This window comes from Mus musculus, chromosome 3 (genome assembly GCF_000001635.26).
Source record: "Mus musculus strain C57BL/6J chromosome 3, GRCm38.p6 C57BL/6J".
Taxonomy (NCBI): Eukaryota; Metazoa; Chordata; class Mammalia; order Rodentia; family Muridae; genus Mus; species Mus musculus.
In genome coordinates this window covers 85,969,986-85,987,707 of record NC_000069.6, presented here as the reverse complement: position 1 = coordinate 85,987,707, position 17,722 = coordinate 85,969,986, and the positions used below count along the sequence as shown (strand labels likewise).

Sequence of the window (17,722 nt, the reverse complement as noted above, 5' to 3'; positions counted from 1 at the left end):
AACAATCTCTCTTGCCCCTTAATTTTCTTTCTGTTACTGACCAAAACCAATTTAGGGGTGAGAAGGATTCATTTGGCTTACACTTCCAGGTCACAGTCCACCATTGAGGGAAATCATGGCAAGAGCTCATGGGAACTTGAAGCAGAAACCTCGGAAGAAGGCTGTGGCTTGCTCCCTGGGTAGCTCCCTGACAGTGGCACTTCTTGCAGGAGGCTGTCTTCCCAGATCAAGTAAGGCAATCTAGACATGCCTCAGCAAGTTGGCAACACAGTAACAGATAAATACAATTACACAATGGATACTCTTTACCACATCCTGCAGGTGAGTCTAGGCTTTGCCACATTGATTGGCAGTTAATGTTAACTATCTAGGACAGCTGGCCAGTAGGAGGTTGGACATTTAGTTTAGTTTAGATTTGCTTTTACTTTCTGAGACAGGGTCTCTCAATGTAATCCCGTCTGTCCTAGAACTCACTATGTAGACCATGCTGGCCTTACACTCACAGATATCCACCTGCCTCTGCTCTGATTAAAGATATATGTTCCACTACTCCCACTGAGGGTAAGCTAGTCCTCAGAAAAAGATAAAATACATATAAAAAATAAAGCAGGGAACACTTGGGATGTTTAATTGTATTAGGCAGGCAACAGTGATATAAATAAGGATTGAATTTCATGCGATTATGGCATCTGTGGAAACACGTGAATAGGATAAGCCCAAACTTATGAACAAATGATGGATTAGGCAGCGTCTTGAAAAACGAGCTTCAGTGGAAACACAATTACATGCTCCCTTCCAATGATCATCTGCACGACAGTTTATCAATCACTTCTTTTATCAACAGGACAGCAGTTGCTATTACTTTAACAGTAACTCATCTCAGGGGAAAATAGCATTTTACAATAATATAAACATATATACGAATGCAGTCGTAAGTCGCTTCACTTTGCTGTTCTGTACTGAAGACAAACTCGAGCCGAGACAGCTAAGCTCCAGCTTTGCCACCGACCTCCTCGCCCTTCCTGCTTTAAACTTACTTTCCCTTTTTTTTTTTTTTTTTTTTTTTTTTTTTGGTTTTTCGAGACAGGGTTTCTCTGTGTAGCCCTGGCTGTCCTGGAACTCACTCTGTAGACCAGGCTGGCCTCGAACTCAGAAATCCACCTGCCTCTGCCTCCCAAGTGCTGGGATTAAAGGCGTGCGCCACCACTGCCCGGCTAACTATAACTTTCAAAAATAGTAAGCAGTCACTGGTGAAACTCAAACAGTGCAGGAACATAAGGTAGAACACTCCAGGCTCTCTTCTATCCCACTGTCCCCGTGTTACACACACATTCCTTTTTAACATTATTAATAACTGTTGTATCTGAGCAATGTAGTAAAATTATTTTTTCTAGTCACTTTGACAAGGAAGAAGAAGACAGAGTTCACCTGGCCAGATGTTCATAAAAAAAATCCTGTTTTAAAACCCAAATAATAATAATAATAAAGTGGGGTATAGGAGTTTTGTCTGTGATCTTAGAGAAGGAAGGAGCCCAGAGAGTTTGTGTAATGATGAGTGCTCAGCTAAAGAATGCCCCCTTTAAAAATGTCCTTCTTTTAATATCTCCGTGTGTGTGTGTGTGTGTGTGTGTGTGTGTGTGTGTGTTTGCACATTGCCTGCAAAAGCCAGAGGATGATGTTGAATCCCCTGGGACTAGAGTTACAGATGGTTGTGAGCCACCTTGTGGATGTTGGGAATCCAGACCAGGAATTCTGAAAGAGTAGCCACTTAACCACTGAGCTGTCTCTACAGCCCCCAAGACTCATCTATTTTTATTTATATTTATTTATTACTTATTTATTTTGTGACCATGGGGCTGTCATGCCAAGACATTCATGTGAATGTCAGTAGATAAGTGGGAGTCAGCCCCTTCTTCTCACATGGCCAAGTTTGGTGTCTGTCACCTTGACTCAATGAACCATTTTGCCCTCCTCAAGAGTCCTCTCTATAAACACTTCATACAGATTTATTTTATTACTTTAGGCTATGTGTACATATGCATGTATACCTTTGTGCAGTGCCCTCAGAGGACAAATGTGCCTGTTCTAGTGGAGCTGGAGTTACAGGTGGTTGTGAGCTGCCCTGCGGGTGCTGGGAAATGCACCTGGGTCCTCTGAAAGAGGAACAAGTGCTCCGAAACCCCTAACTCCTCTCTCCAGCCCGTGCTTTGTTCTTTTAAACTGTCGCTATGGTGCCACGGCTGGCCTAGAACTACTGGACTCACTCAATTCTTTCACCCCACCCTCCAGTACCCTGGGTGCAGGCCATGTTGCGGCATCCTCAGAAACACCTCTAAGGTTCACCCCTCCCGCCCCAGCCCCAACACAAACCTCTTCTTACACTTTGGTGGGGAGTTGGGGAGCTGGAAGCTTTTGCAATCACTGTTTGGGTTTGTAAGGTGGTGGAGTGTGTGTGTGTGTGTGTGTGTGTGTGTGTGTGTGACCTAGCCCAGGTTAGCCTCATACTCTGTGATCCTCCTGCCTCAGCCTCCTCAGTACTGAGATGATAATCCTGTCACACAATGCCAAACTTAGCTGCAAACACTTTTAATGGTACTATCTTTCCAGCACCTCCCTCTTTACTTCATGACTAGTATCCTTTTCATAGCTAAATATGCAAATGTAATCTGAACTTTAAAATTTTGTAGACGTCAGTTTGATGAGACACAGTGGCTCTGCCCTCCTGTACAAGCAGAGCCTCTGCTTCCAAGAAGCTATGGCAGATGTACAACCACCAGGCTCTCCCTCCCTCCGGGTAGGGAATTCATCCTCCCACCCCACCTCCACCCCAGCAGAGCCTGCGGGGACAGTCAAGTACATCCAACCCCAAGAATGGCTGCTGGGAAGGCACTGGAAGCTGGACCTGAACTCCGTGTACTACTACACACAAGCCAGCAGCAGTAAGCCGGTGCAGGCTACACTGATGGCAAACTTTTAATGCCCTTTGGACTCACATAAGACAGGAAAGCATAAAGGCTCCTTAGATAAATAGGTTCCCCTCAGTGGGGCAGGCCGTAAGCAACAGAGGCTTCCCAACTTTGCGTACATAGGATTCAGGTTAGAATAAAATGATACAAGTAAATATGATACAGTAAATCAAGTCAGGGTTTAAAACTAAAGAACAGTAGGGCATGGACACACACATACACATAGGCATACACACATAGGCACACATACACACACACACACACACACACACACACACACACACACACACCTATAATCCTAAGCACCGGGCAGGTGGAAGCTAGAGGCCTCCAAGCTTGAGGCCTATGAGTCTGAAGCCAGCTTGGGCTATATATCAAGAAACTGTCTCAGAAGCAAGGGCTGAGGATATAGCTCAGTAGAGAAAACCTGCTAGCATACAAGGACCCCGATTCAGGTATGTGTGCACTGCTTCCTAGTTGACTCTAATACCTGCCAGAATGGAGAGCCACTGCCCCACAAGATAGACATGGCCTTGACCTCCGATTTGTTCCAGGTACAGTCACCAGCACAGGGATAAGAGCCTGTAAGTAGTTCCAGCTATTCAGGGGGCTTATGTAGTAAGAGGAGCCTAGGAGTTCAAAACCAGCCTGGGAAACACAGTAAGACCCCCATCACTGAGGGAGAGAAGATGGGAGGAGGAGCATAGAAGAGCAGAGAAGAAGGGAAGGAAAGATACAGAATCTTAAAACCCACAAAACCAGGACTGCATTCTAGCAGGGCCTCCAGTGGGTCTATGGACATAATGAGATTTGAGAAGCACTGGAGACTACCTGCTGCTATAGAAATATGGAGATTATGCCACACTATGAAGTATTTATACAAAAAAAGAGATAGTACAAGGTAGAAGATAAAATCATGCTTGTGATACTAAGGCATTTCATATAAGGCATCCTATTAAGTCAAATATAAGCCATGCCTTTAGTCTCAACACTCAGGAGGCAGAGGTGGGTGGATCTCTGTGAGTTCGAGGCCAGCCTGGACCACAGATCAAGTTCCAGGACAGCCAGGGCAGCACAGAGAAATCCTGTCTCCAAAAAATAAATAAATAAATAAATAAATAAATAAATAAATAAAATAAAATAAAAGTACACACTTTAAAACTAGCACCCACACACCTTCCAACAGAATCCACTCAGAGACCAAGAGGCCGCATCCTCCACTCCAGTGGCAATACTCAACTGAGTAACACAAAGCTACCCTGTAGCCCCAGAGTTCCAGCTCTCTCCACTATATGACAAGTCCTCCTGAAGAAATGAACAGCAAAGGGTGTGGTCTCAGGGTAAGAAGGGATCATGGACACCAGTGGTGGTGTAACACTTTCAAGGGACTACTTAGTTTTTGGTTTTGTTTTTTGTTTTTGTTTTTGTTTTTTTGAGACAGGGTTTCTCTGTATAGCCCTGGCTGTCCTGGAACTCACTCTGTAGACCAGGCTGGCCTCGAACTCAGAAATTCACCTGCCTCTGCCTCCCAAGTGCTGGGATTAAAGGTGTGTGCCACCACGCCCAGCTCAAGGGACTATTTAGAAATGGTGATCTTTATTATAAAAAAAAAAAAGAATCCTCTACCTTGTGTACAATGTTCTCAACAGATGTTGTAGGGAGTTAAAAATTAACAACCTTCCAAATACAATGACACTTTGATTAATGTTACTTCTGGAAACTTCACTGTTGCAGTGAAGGCAGCCATATTGAACACAGGCAAACTCTAGACCCCCACCTGGCAGCAATCCAGATATTATGGTCTTCACTAGCAATGGAAACAACAACCTGTTTGAAAGCATCGGAAGAGAAGTAGCACCTCCTTCTACAGCTTCTGCTCATTTATTCTCAATTAAGCTGACACTAGGCAAATGCCAAAACCAGGAAAAAAGCTGTTTCTATATTCCTGACTTGTTGGAAGGTAACCAGGACTCCTCAACGCATGTAAACTTCAAACTTAGAAACACAGTCATCATCATCAACCTCTGGGATCCCCAATCAAAAGAGGTAACCAAAATAAGAAGAGGCACTCATACAACTGAAACAATTTGTCCAAGGTTATTAAAATAAGCCAAAAATATTATAAGGACCCACGTGTTTGCTTTTGGTTGGTTGGTTGTGTGTGGTGTGTGGTGTGTGTGTGTGTGTGTGTGTGTGGTGTGTCTACTTTGCCTGCATTCATGTCTATGCACCATTTATTTGTCTGAGGAGGCCAGAAGAGAGCATCAAGTCCCCTGGGACTGGTGTTACAGACCACAGTGAGCCACCATGGAGGTACCAGGAACTAAACCCAGGTTGTCTGAAAAGCAACCAATAGCCAAGTCAACTCTCCAGCCCCAGATCTAGGCAATCTTGTTTTAACAAAGTACATTATAGTTTAGTGATAAGAGGAGGCATGCAAAAGGCTCAAGTTGGAGCCTGTCTTAGGGTTTGCATTGCTGTGAAGAGACACAATGACCAAGGCCCATCAAGATACAAAGAACAGCCGGGCATGGTGGCACACACCTTTAATCCCAGCACTTGGGAGGCAGAGGCAGGTGAATTTCTGAGTTGGAGGCCAGCCTGGTCTACAGAGTGAGTTCCAGGACAGCCAGGGCTACACAGAGAAACCCTGTCTCGAAAAAAAACCAAAAAAAAAAAAAACCAAAAAAAAAAAAAAAAAAAAAAGAACACATTCTTCAGTTGTATTCATCTTGAGCCTACTTCCTCCTCCTAGCCCAATGTCAAATTCCTGCCAAATTCCGAGCTCCCCACAACATTTAACTGGAGCTGGCTTCCAGGTTCAGTGGTTCAGTCCATTATCATCAAGGCAGGAAGCACTGCAGCATCCAGGCAGGCATAGCACTGGAAGAGCTGAGAGTTCTACATCTTAATCTGAAGGCCGCTAAGAGAAGACAGGCTCCCACATGGTTAGGAAGGGGGTCTACTGCCCACTCCCACAGTGACACTGTCTTAGTTAGGGTTTTACCACTATCAACAGACACCGTGACAAAGACATTTAATTGGGGTTGGCTTACAAGTTCGGAGGTTCAGTCCATAATCATCATGGCAGGAGGCTTGGCAGCATCCAGGCACACAGTACTAGAGGAAAGCTGAGAGTTAAGATTCAAACGCATTCAGAAGACTGACTTCCAGGAAGTGAGGAGGAAGGTCTCAAAACCCACTCCCACAGTGACCTACTTCCTCTAACAAGGCCATAGCTGCTCTAGCAAGGCCATACCTCCTTACAGTGCCACTCCTTGGGCCAAGCATATTCAAACCACCACAGATCCTTTACCAGATAAGGGCTACATCTGACTGTGGTTAGGGGCATGGGATAACGAACGGAGGCTTTATCAAGACATCTGAAGATATTATTTTTGTTGTTTTCTTAAAGAAAGAAGGCAAACAAAGGCTCAAATGGCAGCGACTCTAGGAACTGAGATTCCATTCTGTTCTACCACTGACATTTTCTGCTCTTAGCGGCCTTCAGTTTCTGGCAAACTACCATTTGGATCCTCAGTATCCCCCAGGGGCCCATGTGTCTAAGGCTTGTTCTTCAGCGCTTTGGGGAAGTAGGGGAACTGATATGAGGTAAACCCTAGTAAAATGAAGTTAGATCATGCAAGGCATGGCATTTTTTCTTCTCTCTCTTTGCTTCCAGCTGCCATTAAGAGAGAGGCTTCATATGCCAAGAACTACTGGCCATGAGGAATTACCTGGCATAGGTGCAAGGGCAATGGGACTAAGCAAGTACAGACCAAAACCTATGGCTCAAATAAACCATTCCTCCTTTAGGTTGAGTGTCTTGGACATTTTGTCACAGTAATAGAAAGCTTACCAACTCATAGTAGGATGGGGAAAGATGAGGTGATAAGGGAATAGGCCATTCTATGCAACTAAGTTGACCTCTTTAAGGTTTTTTGTTTTTGTTTTTTTTAAAGAAAAAAAAACCTGCCTGCATCTATGTCTGTGCACCGCATGTATGCGGTGCTTGTGGAAGCCAAAAGAGGACATCAGATCTCCTGGAACTAGTGTTACAGACAGTTATTAGACACCATATGGGTACTGAGAATTGAACCCAGGTCCTCAAAGAGGACCATTGCCTCTTAACTGCTGAGCCATCTCTCCAGCCTTGAGTTAACCCCTTAAAGAACAAAACTCTTAGAAACTCCACTCAACACTGACTTGCAACTCACCAGCAGGCTAGAAGCAGCTCCATACGTAACTACGCTGCCAGGTTCACCAACACAGGTGTTCCAGGCCCAAGGAAGGCGTGATGAACGAGGAGTAGGCAGACCAGTGCCTGCAATGCACTCAGTCCTATTCTATCTCTATCCGTGTAACCTTCCGTGGATTATCTGCCCTTGGCAGGTCTTGGGCCCTTCATTCACAAAATGAAGGACGCACACCAGGGCTGAATAAGAAGCAACTAGCAAACTGCCTGGCACCTAGTGCACAATCAAATAGTAACTCATTATCTGATTCATCAGAGCGAGCCCAGTGTTTTTCCAAATCCTCCCCAGCTCTCTGACTTCCTCTCCATTTCCAAAAGTGGAAAGGAATGTATATTAGTCATCATACCTATTGATAGAGCACTCTAGTGGGAATGAGTTTTAGCTGTAGGCTCACCTCAGTCAGGTGTGCACCTCACATCTTTCCTGTTTAAACCATGAAAAGAAAGTACACAAAGACTTAGGGTGGAGGAACTGAGATTCTCAAGGACACAGGAGCATCCCATTGATCTGTAGAGCTGAAGAGATTAAGATACCCAGGAAGTAGAAAACAGTGGGAAATGGGGCCAGGAATGATGTCCGATTGGTAGAAAGCTTGCCTAGCAAGCATGGAGCCCCTGAGTTAGAAATTTCCAGAATATTGAAAACCAAGCGGCAGTTGCCTGTAATCTCAGCAGTCAAGAGATGCTGGCAAAGAGATCTCCAGTTATTGCAAACTTTATATGCCCTAGTACAGGGGAAAGCCAGGGCCGAGAAGCAGGAGTGGGTGGGTAGGGGAGCAGAGCGGAGGGAGGGTATAGGGAACTTTCGGGATAGCATTTGAAATGTATATAAAGATAATATCTAATAAAAAAAAAGATCACCAGTTCAAGGTCATTCTTGGCTACATAGAAACTTTGAGGCCAGCCCAAAATACACGACACTCTGTCTAAAAAAGAAAAAAGAAAGAAAAAAAAAGAAATAAAAAAAAATGCCTTTTATGCAGAAGTTTTTTTTTTTTTTAATGTAGATGTTTTATGTCAAAAGAGGTCTGTCAGGGCATCTTACTCTGTTGGGGCAGCTCTCAGGGCGACTTCCTTCACTTCACACTGTGAAAGTCACAGGGAGCAAAGTTAAAGTATAAAAACCTGACAGTCACTACCAATGCAATTGGTAACACGGATTGTATACATCCCTGACACTGGATAAAGACAGCACATCACCCCTCTGGGCTTCCTAGCACCCAGCCTAATCTTTAGAAAACCAGCAGAGGCCAGAGAGACAGCTTGGTGGGAAAGGGCCTGAATGTGATGCTCAGAACCACATAAAAAGCCAGAGGAGATCGCACACATCTGTAATCCTAGCGTTCCTAAAGAAAGACAGCAGAACATTTACCCAGAAGCTCATGGGCCAGCCACCCTGCTGCACAGCTCAGCAGCAGTGCCAAGAGACCCTGCCTCTGCTTCAAGGGGGAACGTGAGAACAAGCCCACTATGGCGCACACACAGCTGCACGTTCTCATGCAATTGACAGACAGACAGACAGACAGAGGCTTCTCAGATGTTGTCAGACAAATCCCAGTAGAGACACACTGTACAACATATCCAATTGTTATTCCTCAAAAACAAAGCAAGAAATATCCAAAGAGCTGCCACAGCCACAAAGAAGCCTAAAGAGGCCTGGCAAGTACATGCAAGATACCAGTAGCTAGGTGGGAACCTACAACACAGTAAGGACAGGAAGTAAACAGTAAGGAAACACAAATTGTCTGGGCCAGTGGCAGAGCGCCTGCTCAGCACACGCAAGGCTCTGGGCGTCCTCCACCCCAGCAGGAATCCTTTACCTACAACACAAAACCTTAAAGCGAAAGGTCCAGGAAGATGCTGTAAACTGCCAGGGCTACAAGGCTAATTGAGACTAGATGCAAAGCTGGAATTAGGATTGAAAACAGAATGCAGATGTTCTCCCCAGAATGCGACAGTTGATAGAGCTACAGAAGTGCAGGGGTAAAAACAAAGAAGGAGAAGGAACACCCTAGCAGAAACAGGTTGTGTGAGTCAGTCGATTACAGGCTGGCACACCTGCAATGCCAGCACTTTAGAGACTGATGCTAGAGAATCACAAGCCTGAGGCCATTGTGGGCTACACAGCAAGGCCCTCTTTAATCTATCCCTAAAGGTCATGGGAGTGAGTCTTTTCTCTGTAGTGTACTAGGATATTGTAGTGTACTAGCACACTGGCAGACAAGTTGTAAATAGTTACAAAGTTATTTGTATTTAGTTTAAATCGACTTTTTGTTGCTTTTGTTTAAAGATCTGTAAAAGATTTGCTGCTCCCAGGTTCAGCCCCCAACACCACACAGCAGCTTACAATAGTTGTAACTCCATGTCCAGAAACTCCATACCCACTCTAGCCTCTGTAGGCGCCAGATGTGTGCATGGTGCACATACACACATGAAGGCAAACACTTATACGTGTGTGTGTGTGTGTGTGTGTGTGTGTGTGTTGGGAAAGTGGAATAAAAGTGCATTTTTCAGGTGTATTGGGAAATGAGACAATAAAATGGTCAGCATTTAGCTTACAAATAAATTTTAAAAAGAAGAAGAGGAAGCAAAAGACAGCACAGATAATGTGAGGCTGGGGTGCACCCCAGGTGCTTCCCCAGTGTGTTTCCCGAGCACACTCAAGGCCCTGGGTGTGATCTCCAGGACTGAGGAAGGAAAGTAAACTATCAACTTCTGATTGGTTGAAATTAAGTCACAAGAGAAAACTTTTGACAATAATGAAACCTAAGCACTACTACTGGAGCCGGAGAGATGGCTCAGCAGTTAAGAGCACTTGGAGCTCTTGCAGAGGATCTGGGTTTTATTCCCAGCATCCACACAAGGGATCCCACCGCCTGGAACTCCAGACCCTCTTCTGACCTCTATGGGCACCAGGCATGTGGTACACAGACCAACATGCAGGCAAAACACCCACACGCTAATAATAATAACAACAACAATTATCATTATCATCATCATTGTGGTCGCTGTCATCGTCATCTGATGGCTTACAGAATGCCAAGATAGAGAACCAGGCTCAGTCTCTAGGAGTATAGTAGGACAAAGGCGTTTCCAAGAGCAGAGTGCATTTCACAGCGACCACATCTGATTGCTGAGTGGTGACATTGTGTCCCTGTTGTATCTTCTGCTGAAACAAAACCCACAACCAATCTCCAGATGGAACAAAAGTTCAGATACTTTAGCAGTAGCAAAAAGCAGATAGAAAGTAAATACTAATAGCTATAAATATTTACAACATGTTTGGCCGTATTCTAGGAGTATTCTAATAAAATGCTACAGGGAAAACATGTTCTCAGGATTTATTGTAGGGATAGCATTTATTCACCAGGAAGAGGAAGTGGAGACAATTATAAAGGAAAACTTTACATAGTCATCTATATTAAAATGAGAAACACTGACATCAAAGAGACCACAAAGAAAACAATAATGAAATAGATAAGCTTCAGAGTAGAAAATATTTGCAATGTATGTAACTTACAAAAGTTTACATACCTTGGTTTAAAAAAAATAAAACAAAAACAAGGGCTGGTGAGATGGCTCAGTGGGTAAGAGCACCCGACTGCTCTTCCGAAGGTCCAGAGTTCAAATCCCAGCAACCACATGGTGGCTCACAACCATCTGCAACAAGATCTGACTCCCTCTTCTGGAGTGTCTGAAGACAGCTACAGTGTACTTACATATATTAATAAAATAAATTTAAAAAAAAAACAAAAAAACAAAAACAAAAACAAAAACAAAAACCCTCCAACAATCAATAAAAAGAACAGAGAAAAACATATCTACCACAGTTCCTTAGAGTGTGGACTGCCACCCTGCATATAATTGAATGTATAATTGCAAAAAAGTCTGGGAATAGTAAAATGTTTCTGAACATGCAAGGGCCAAAAATATATTCAAAATCAAATGTGCAGCAGATTCAAATACTCCTGACAGTTCTTGTCCATGCTGCAGCCCTGGATTTCACTACAGCCCTGGTTCTGAACAGAGAACAGAGTCTACATCACACACATGCACACGCACACGCACAAACACGGCCATCACACCATCAACACCAACAAACACATCCTGAAACACCCTGGTTCATATTTGAGATTATTATAAATTGCAGTGTTTTTTTACTGTATAGAAGAAGTTTTCTGCTTTTGTAGAAATAAAACATGGATTAATTATGGAAAATGCAAACAGTATTTTCTTAGCACCATTCTTTAGCAATGTATCAAATCAGTATACATTTAAATTGCCCTGGGTGGGAATGTTTGACTTTTCAAATTGCTGTTTGAGATACTGCCTGAAATTTCATTAAAAAAAATTAATTAAATGAATTTTGTCTTGGGACTAGAAGGGAATTTCCAACAGTCAGCCCTAAGAGGACCTCAGCCATTCTGACCCTCAGCCATGTGTGTGCCTCTGTGAGCAGCATTCTCCGTCCGCACTCTCTCAACATGTGCTAACACCTTGTACAGTAAACATTTCAGCCAAGAATTAACTTAAAAAACAAACAAACAAAAAACCCACACCTACCTGAAGAGTATGCAAATTTGCTTTTCTCTTTAATAAGTAAGAATAATTAGATGTCTATCAAAGGATTGTCTTAAGATAGAAATTCTTTATGATTTCTTATCAGTTACCATTTTTATAGGCCTATACATCTAGAGGTATATGAAAGTTATTCTAGTCCAAAATGGGTGTCAAATGAAAACATATTGAAGAAGACCCATTCTACACAACGGGGATAAAACCCCACAGCAATCTGTGTCGTTATTAATCTTACAAACAACTGCAAAAAAAAAAAAAATGTGACACTTTTAGCAGCCAACTTTAACTTCCTTTTCCTTCCTCTTCCTCCAAGGTCAAAAGAAGTTGAACACCTTAGCTTTACAGAGGATGGCTCTATACCCTGATGCGCTGACACTTCTGGGTTTCCTGGAATAGGGAACTTTCCATTTCAAAAGGCAAAGTCAGTCTCAGGAAACCAGGAAAGAATTGGTCACTCCGGCTTTTCCTTCCCCTGGCCTCCAGATGATACACTTCACCGGCACCAACCGGGGTAACACGGTGATGCCAACACACTAGACTTAGCAGTATGGATGGATGAAGAATTCTTGGCCAAAGACAAAGAAGTCAAGAACAGTTGACTGTCTGGGCTGGCCCACGTAAATCAATCACAGAATCTCTTAAGCAGCCAAGAAACCCAGAATGAAGTATAAACTCCAGTGGATCTCTCCGTGCGCATCTCAGTGTTTTTCAACTGATCTGTTCAAAAAGACCCAAAAGCATCAAAATATCTGGGAGCATGTTAAGAATATTCTCAGATCTCAACCTGTGAGATGGCTCAGCGGACAAAGGTGACCAGTGGCCTGAGCTTCATCCCTACGGCCCACATGGCGGAAGAAGAGAAGACTCCAGCAAGCTGTCCTCTGGCACGAATACAAAATAAACAAGTTGTGATTAAAAAAAAAAAAAAAGAGTATTTTCAGACCTTATCCCAAAACCGATGGGGATCAGAGATTTGAGAGGGCAGCCGGCAATCTGTGTCTGTACAACCCCTGTACAGCAATTCTGGTACACAAAGGAAACGTTTAAGAAAGCTGGGTTCACATACTCACATCTTGTCTGCCCTGCCTGAGAGTGACATTTAATGGGTCAGTAAGATGCTCCAAGAGTTCAGATGTGTCTGGCTTTTACATTTTAACTGTCAAGTGAGGCAATCAGAATTTTGTATCACACCATCAACAATGAATCTCTCAAGCTGCCGGGTTCACACCTCCGGCATCAGTGCCCAGCAGGACCTGGCAGTGCTGTCCTCTCTGCTCCCCTGGCTCCTCACAAATGCATGTCAATTGCGTGACAGCCCCATTTTCAAATGGTTTTCTCTTCCTCCTCATCTTCTGCATCCTTTTGCTTGCTCTCTTTCTCTTTTAAGCTCCCCCTCCCCACCCCATCCCTGGTAGGCTATAACTTTTTCTATGCGGTTCTCTTTATCACTAAGAGCAAAACAGAAACACAAAGAAGTAATGGGTGAGGGAGGGGGTTGAAATAGAATTTAAAAAAAACCAATTTGATCAATATGAGGAAAAAGTCCATTTGGTGCCCTTGGTGATATCTTTGAACCTTAAAAATAAATTAAAACAACAACAAACCAGGCCTGGAAAGAACTTATGTTTGGCATGGGTAGGGCCCTGGGGTCAACCTCTAGCATGCATGTTCCCTGCCTCCACAAACAAGCAAAACCTGAGTAAACTTACAGATACATATTATGAAGGTAAGAACTGAATCAACTAGCCTCCTCTCTTACGTGTAAGATGAAATGATTACTAAAACACATTTGTTTTCTAAGGATTCCCTGCACAAAACAAAAGAAAACAAAAAGCATGATGTTTAAAAAAAGAACGCTGGTGCCCATACTCCTGTAATCCAGCTCTTAGGGGGTGAGGCAGACCGGGCTACAGAGCATGACCTTGAGAGAAAGGCGGCAATCAGGATGAGTCTACCTAAATCAAGGTACAAACTTCAACAGTATTGCATAGGAATGTGTGTGTATAGTAAATTGTAAAGACAAAACAGGAAATAGGCCGGGCATGGTGGCACACGCCTTTAATCCCAGTACTCGGGAGGCCGAAGCAGGTGGATCTCTGAGTTCAGAAAGGCCAGCCTGGTCTACAAAGTGAGTTCCAGGACAGCCAGGGCCACACAGAGAAACCCTGTCTTGAACCCCCCCCCGCCCCCCCCAAAAAAAAACAGAAAACAATCTCAAAAACAGCTTTTTAATAGTAAGTGGGTAAGCACTTGCCTAGTACACACAATGGCCTGAGTTCAGTCCCTAGAAATACACACACACACACACACACACACACACACACTCACTCAGGAAAAGTTTTTAATGGTTAACTATGCAGAGGGAAGGGACAATGTCTGGGAGGGATAGAGAATGATGTCATTCCAAGGACCTGATATATTCTTTTTCTTACTCAGCCATAATGTTAGAAGAGCCTTTGCTTTATAATTTATTGTATGTATATTACAAAAATAGATAAACTTACGCAAACATGTAATTTAGCAGGGCGAGAAAGTTCATTGGCTGTTTCAAGTCTACAAGCCCCGGGGTTATGGTGTGTATCAGGCCATGCGAGATTAAAGAAAAAGAAAGCCTTTAACTTGAGGGAGGGAGGAGGAAACACAAAGAACAGGCAAAGCCATTTACCATGAGGAAGAAAGCAGAGGGACTGGGGGACATCAGGCCTCTGGGTGAGCTCCCACTCTCTTTTGGAAGAAGACAACTACTGCAGTTAATGCCCAAGCTTGGTAAGGAATGCAACAAGGGGTTGGAAAACACGCTAATACATTAGGCGGGAGGGAAGCACCACTTGTCGACTATTAAATAATTTATCCCCAAGACGATAAAATCTAAAATTACAAGTCTGACCCTCTCACACGCAGCATGCACTTGCTGACCCCTCGCCCCTTCATGAAGGAAGCCATGTTAAGGGTAAGAGAGCTGAAAACACTTATTTCTGGGTGCAGACGCTACCAAATCTCGGCAAACTATTATCACAGAGCCTAGACTAGGCCTTGTCTTCAGACATTATGGAACTAGTAAAAAGTTACAAAAGTAACATTTGTGCTGGCCTTGGGGGGAAAAACACACTGAAGAACCGTTGAACCTGTATCTGGGTCATATTTAGTTTAAATTCCGACACTGCTCTCCATGGTGCAGTCCTCTGTAAGAGGGAGACTTTCTTCTAAAAGGTACCAAGAATCCAAGGTACTTATGCACTTTTAAAATCTGTAAGCAACCAAGGCACAACTTTGCAAACTTTTTCATGGTACTGAATTATTTACGCAGCAGTTAAGTGTTGTTTCAGTTAGGCTTACATTGAACAAAACTACCGATTATTATCACTTGGTGTTCATGGTAACAGTCAAGTGTCTTACTCTAAAAAAGGCCCCGTGGCAGGCAGGCAGGCAGGCATAAAGTTAATTTTAAGCTTCCGGAATGTCTTACTCGGAATACGCTTACCGACTTTTTTTTTTTTTTTTTTTTTTTGCTTTTATCCCATTTTCTGCCCTCCAATTCCACAGACCCAACTTTCTCCTGGTGGTCACACAGAGGAGCCTCTCCATGTTCCCTTTCTAAGAAGGCTCCAGTCTGGTGCCTGGATTTCCCATGACTCTTCCCAATCCCTTCACCTCTTTATGCATCTTCTAGGTTAATTCTTCCATCCAGTTTCAGATAACTGTGGTTAACCAGCTGGCCTAATAATTTCCTCTCCATTACGGTTACATTGAAAACCCACCCCAGGTAAAGGGAAGGAGGGTGGATCTACATTTAATTTTATACTTATGCACCAAGCTATTTGATTCGTGCTTCGTTGGTGTGTCCCAAAACAAGATCTTAAAGGTAACTAACTATAGGCCCCCAAATGACCTCCATCCAAAAGAATTCCCTTCTCCAATACTACATTGGGCACTCCCGGTTTACAACGGGGAGGGCAGTTGCAACAAATTAACTCTCCAGCAGAAAATCAGCGCTGTGGGGGAGGGAAGGAAGGGACTAGAGGTCCGAAGTTCACCGGCTGCTGAAACAAGACTTGATTCAGCATGGGCACGTGGTCTGACCAGGTTGGGGTGGCCCAGGCGAAACCGTAGGGATGGGTCGTGGTCCAGAGAGAGATAGACGTAGGGCATGGCCTCTGACTCACCTACAGATAAGTAATCACCCAGCCACAAGTACCAGCCGCCTTGGATTTAGTTTCCACGGAAATTTTGGAGTTTCGGCTCCAGGGCCACTAACAGGTAAAAGAGACCAATCTGAATTCTCTCAAAAAGGAGAAAAGGAGGCTAAGGATAGAAAGGCCACTGTCCCGCCCTCTCGCCATCAGGAGTTAAAGGTGTCAGTCCCCTCCAGGCAGCATCGAGAGCAGCTGCCGAGCTGGGCAGGGCATGAGTGGGCGCGGAGAACCCGGTCCTAGATGCTCCCAACCCCCCGTGCGCCCCTGGTCCCCGCGTCCCCCGCGTCTCACCTGCAGCCGAGTGGCCCGGGAGCGCGCGGCTCCGGGCGCGGCGCGGGCCCCCAAGCTCGCGGCGCTCTCGCAGCTCTTCCTCCTCGTCCTCCCGCCGCCGGCCCTCAGCCATGGGCGAGGCGCCGCCGCGCAGCCCAGGGACGGCGGGCGAGCTGCGGGCAGCGGATGGCCCTCGCCAGCGCGCTCGGCGGGGAAGGAGGGCTCCACCTGCAGCGCGGAGCTGGGGCGCGGGCTGGGCCGAGCTCCCCGCCTTCTGGGCACGCACCGGCGGCCTGCAGCTCCTCGGCAGCTCGCTTCCCGTCCGGTTCCCTTCCCCGCCCCACAGAGGTCCAGCCTGGGATCGGGCGGGCTCCCGACCGGCCTCGCCTCCTCGGGGAGGGGTTTCGGGCTGCTGAGGCCGCCCTCCAGCCGCACAAGCTGGAAACACCCCCACAACCCAAACAGACGTGCACAAAATAAATAAAGGGGTTGGGGAGTTGAGAGAGAGAGACAAGGAGGCTTGGCCTCTTCCTGCCCTTTCACAATATTCCAGAGTCAACAGGAAACCCATTCGCTTGACACTTAAACAAAAGGGGGAGGAACCGGTTCCTAGGCGAGTCTTGGAGAGATGCACAAACTGGGAGAGGCTGAACTTCACTTGGGGCACACCACCTAGAGTTGAGTCTAGACTCTAAGAGATCTCTGTCTCTCTGTCTCTGTCTCTCCTCTGTCTCTCTGTCTCTGTCTCTCTCTCTCTCTCACACACACACACACACACACACGTCTTAATTTGGCCTGAAACTCCTGATCATTCTGCCTCTTAAGTGGTGGAATTACAGTAGTATGCTACCATATCCGCCCCCCCCCCTTATATCACCCCTTAAAAAGTACCTCATTAGGGAATAGGTTTTTTGGTATTACTGTTTTCCTTTTTTGGTAGTCAAAGTACTCTGTGATACATGTCATAAATTAGTTCAAAGGCACAGAGTGTGCAACAGCAAGGATGAGCCCCATGTACGCTATGAACTTTGTGGGCGATAAAGATGCGCCTGGAGCAGGATTAAGTTTATTAGTTGTAACAAATGTGCCCCGATATGGAGGATGGTGGTGAGGAGGGAAGCTATGCATAAGGGGGTCAGGGAGAGCATTTGTACTTTCATTTCAGCTTTACCGAGAACACAATACTGGTCTAAACAGTACAGTCTAATTTCTTTTAAATACTAGGTAGGACTTGAGGTTGGGGGAGGGGGGTAGAACAGTTCCCCAGTTTGGGTGAAGCTTATCTCTGGCACTGTAAAAAATAAATACATAAACAAATGAATAAAGCCTCCCAGTATTCAGTTAATTGAGGGTTAGGAGAAGGCCACCATCCCTAGAAGTTCAGGGAGAAATGTGTTAAAGGAGTTCCATACCCAATGATTTGTAGAGAGGTGATTTGGCCAAGTGGTAGGAGAGCTGGC

At 44.9% G+C, this 17,722-nt stretch overlaps 1 protein-coding gene across 6 annotated transcripts in view; it reads right to left on the bottom strand.

The window, feature by feature from the left end:
* The window catches only part of Sh3d19 (SH3 domain protein D19), a 159,722-nt gene extending 142,819 nt beyond the window's left edge, over positions 1-16,903 (bottom strand). For 3 of the 6 annotated variants that reach the window (XR_003954328.1, XM_006501546.4, XM_017319605.2), the window contains exon 1: positions 16,284-16,903. Coding sequence is in view for 2 of the 6 variants with exons in the window: in XM_006501546.4 (XP_006501609.3) it covers positions 16,284-16,833 (550 nt within the window). In the remaining 4 variants the exon portion in view is untranslated. The remainder of the gene's footprint in view (positions 1-16,283) is intronic. The other 3 variants (NM_001374679.1, NM_001082414.3, XM_011240136.3) reach the window with 2 other exon arrangements.
* Between the last annotated feature and the right edge of the window lie 819 nt (positions 16,904-17,722).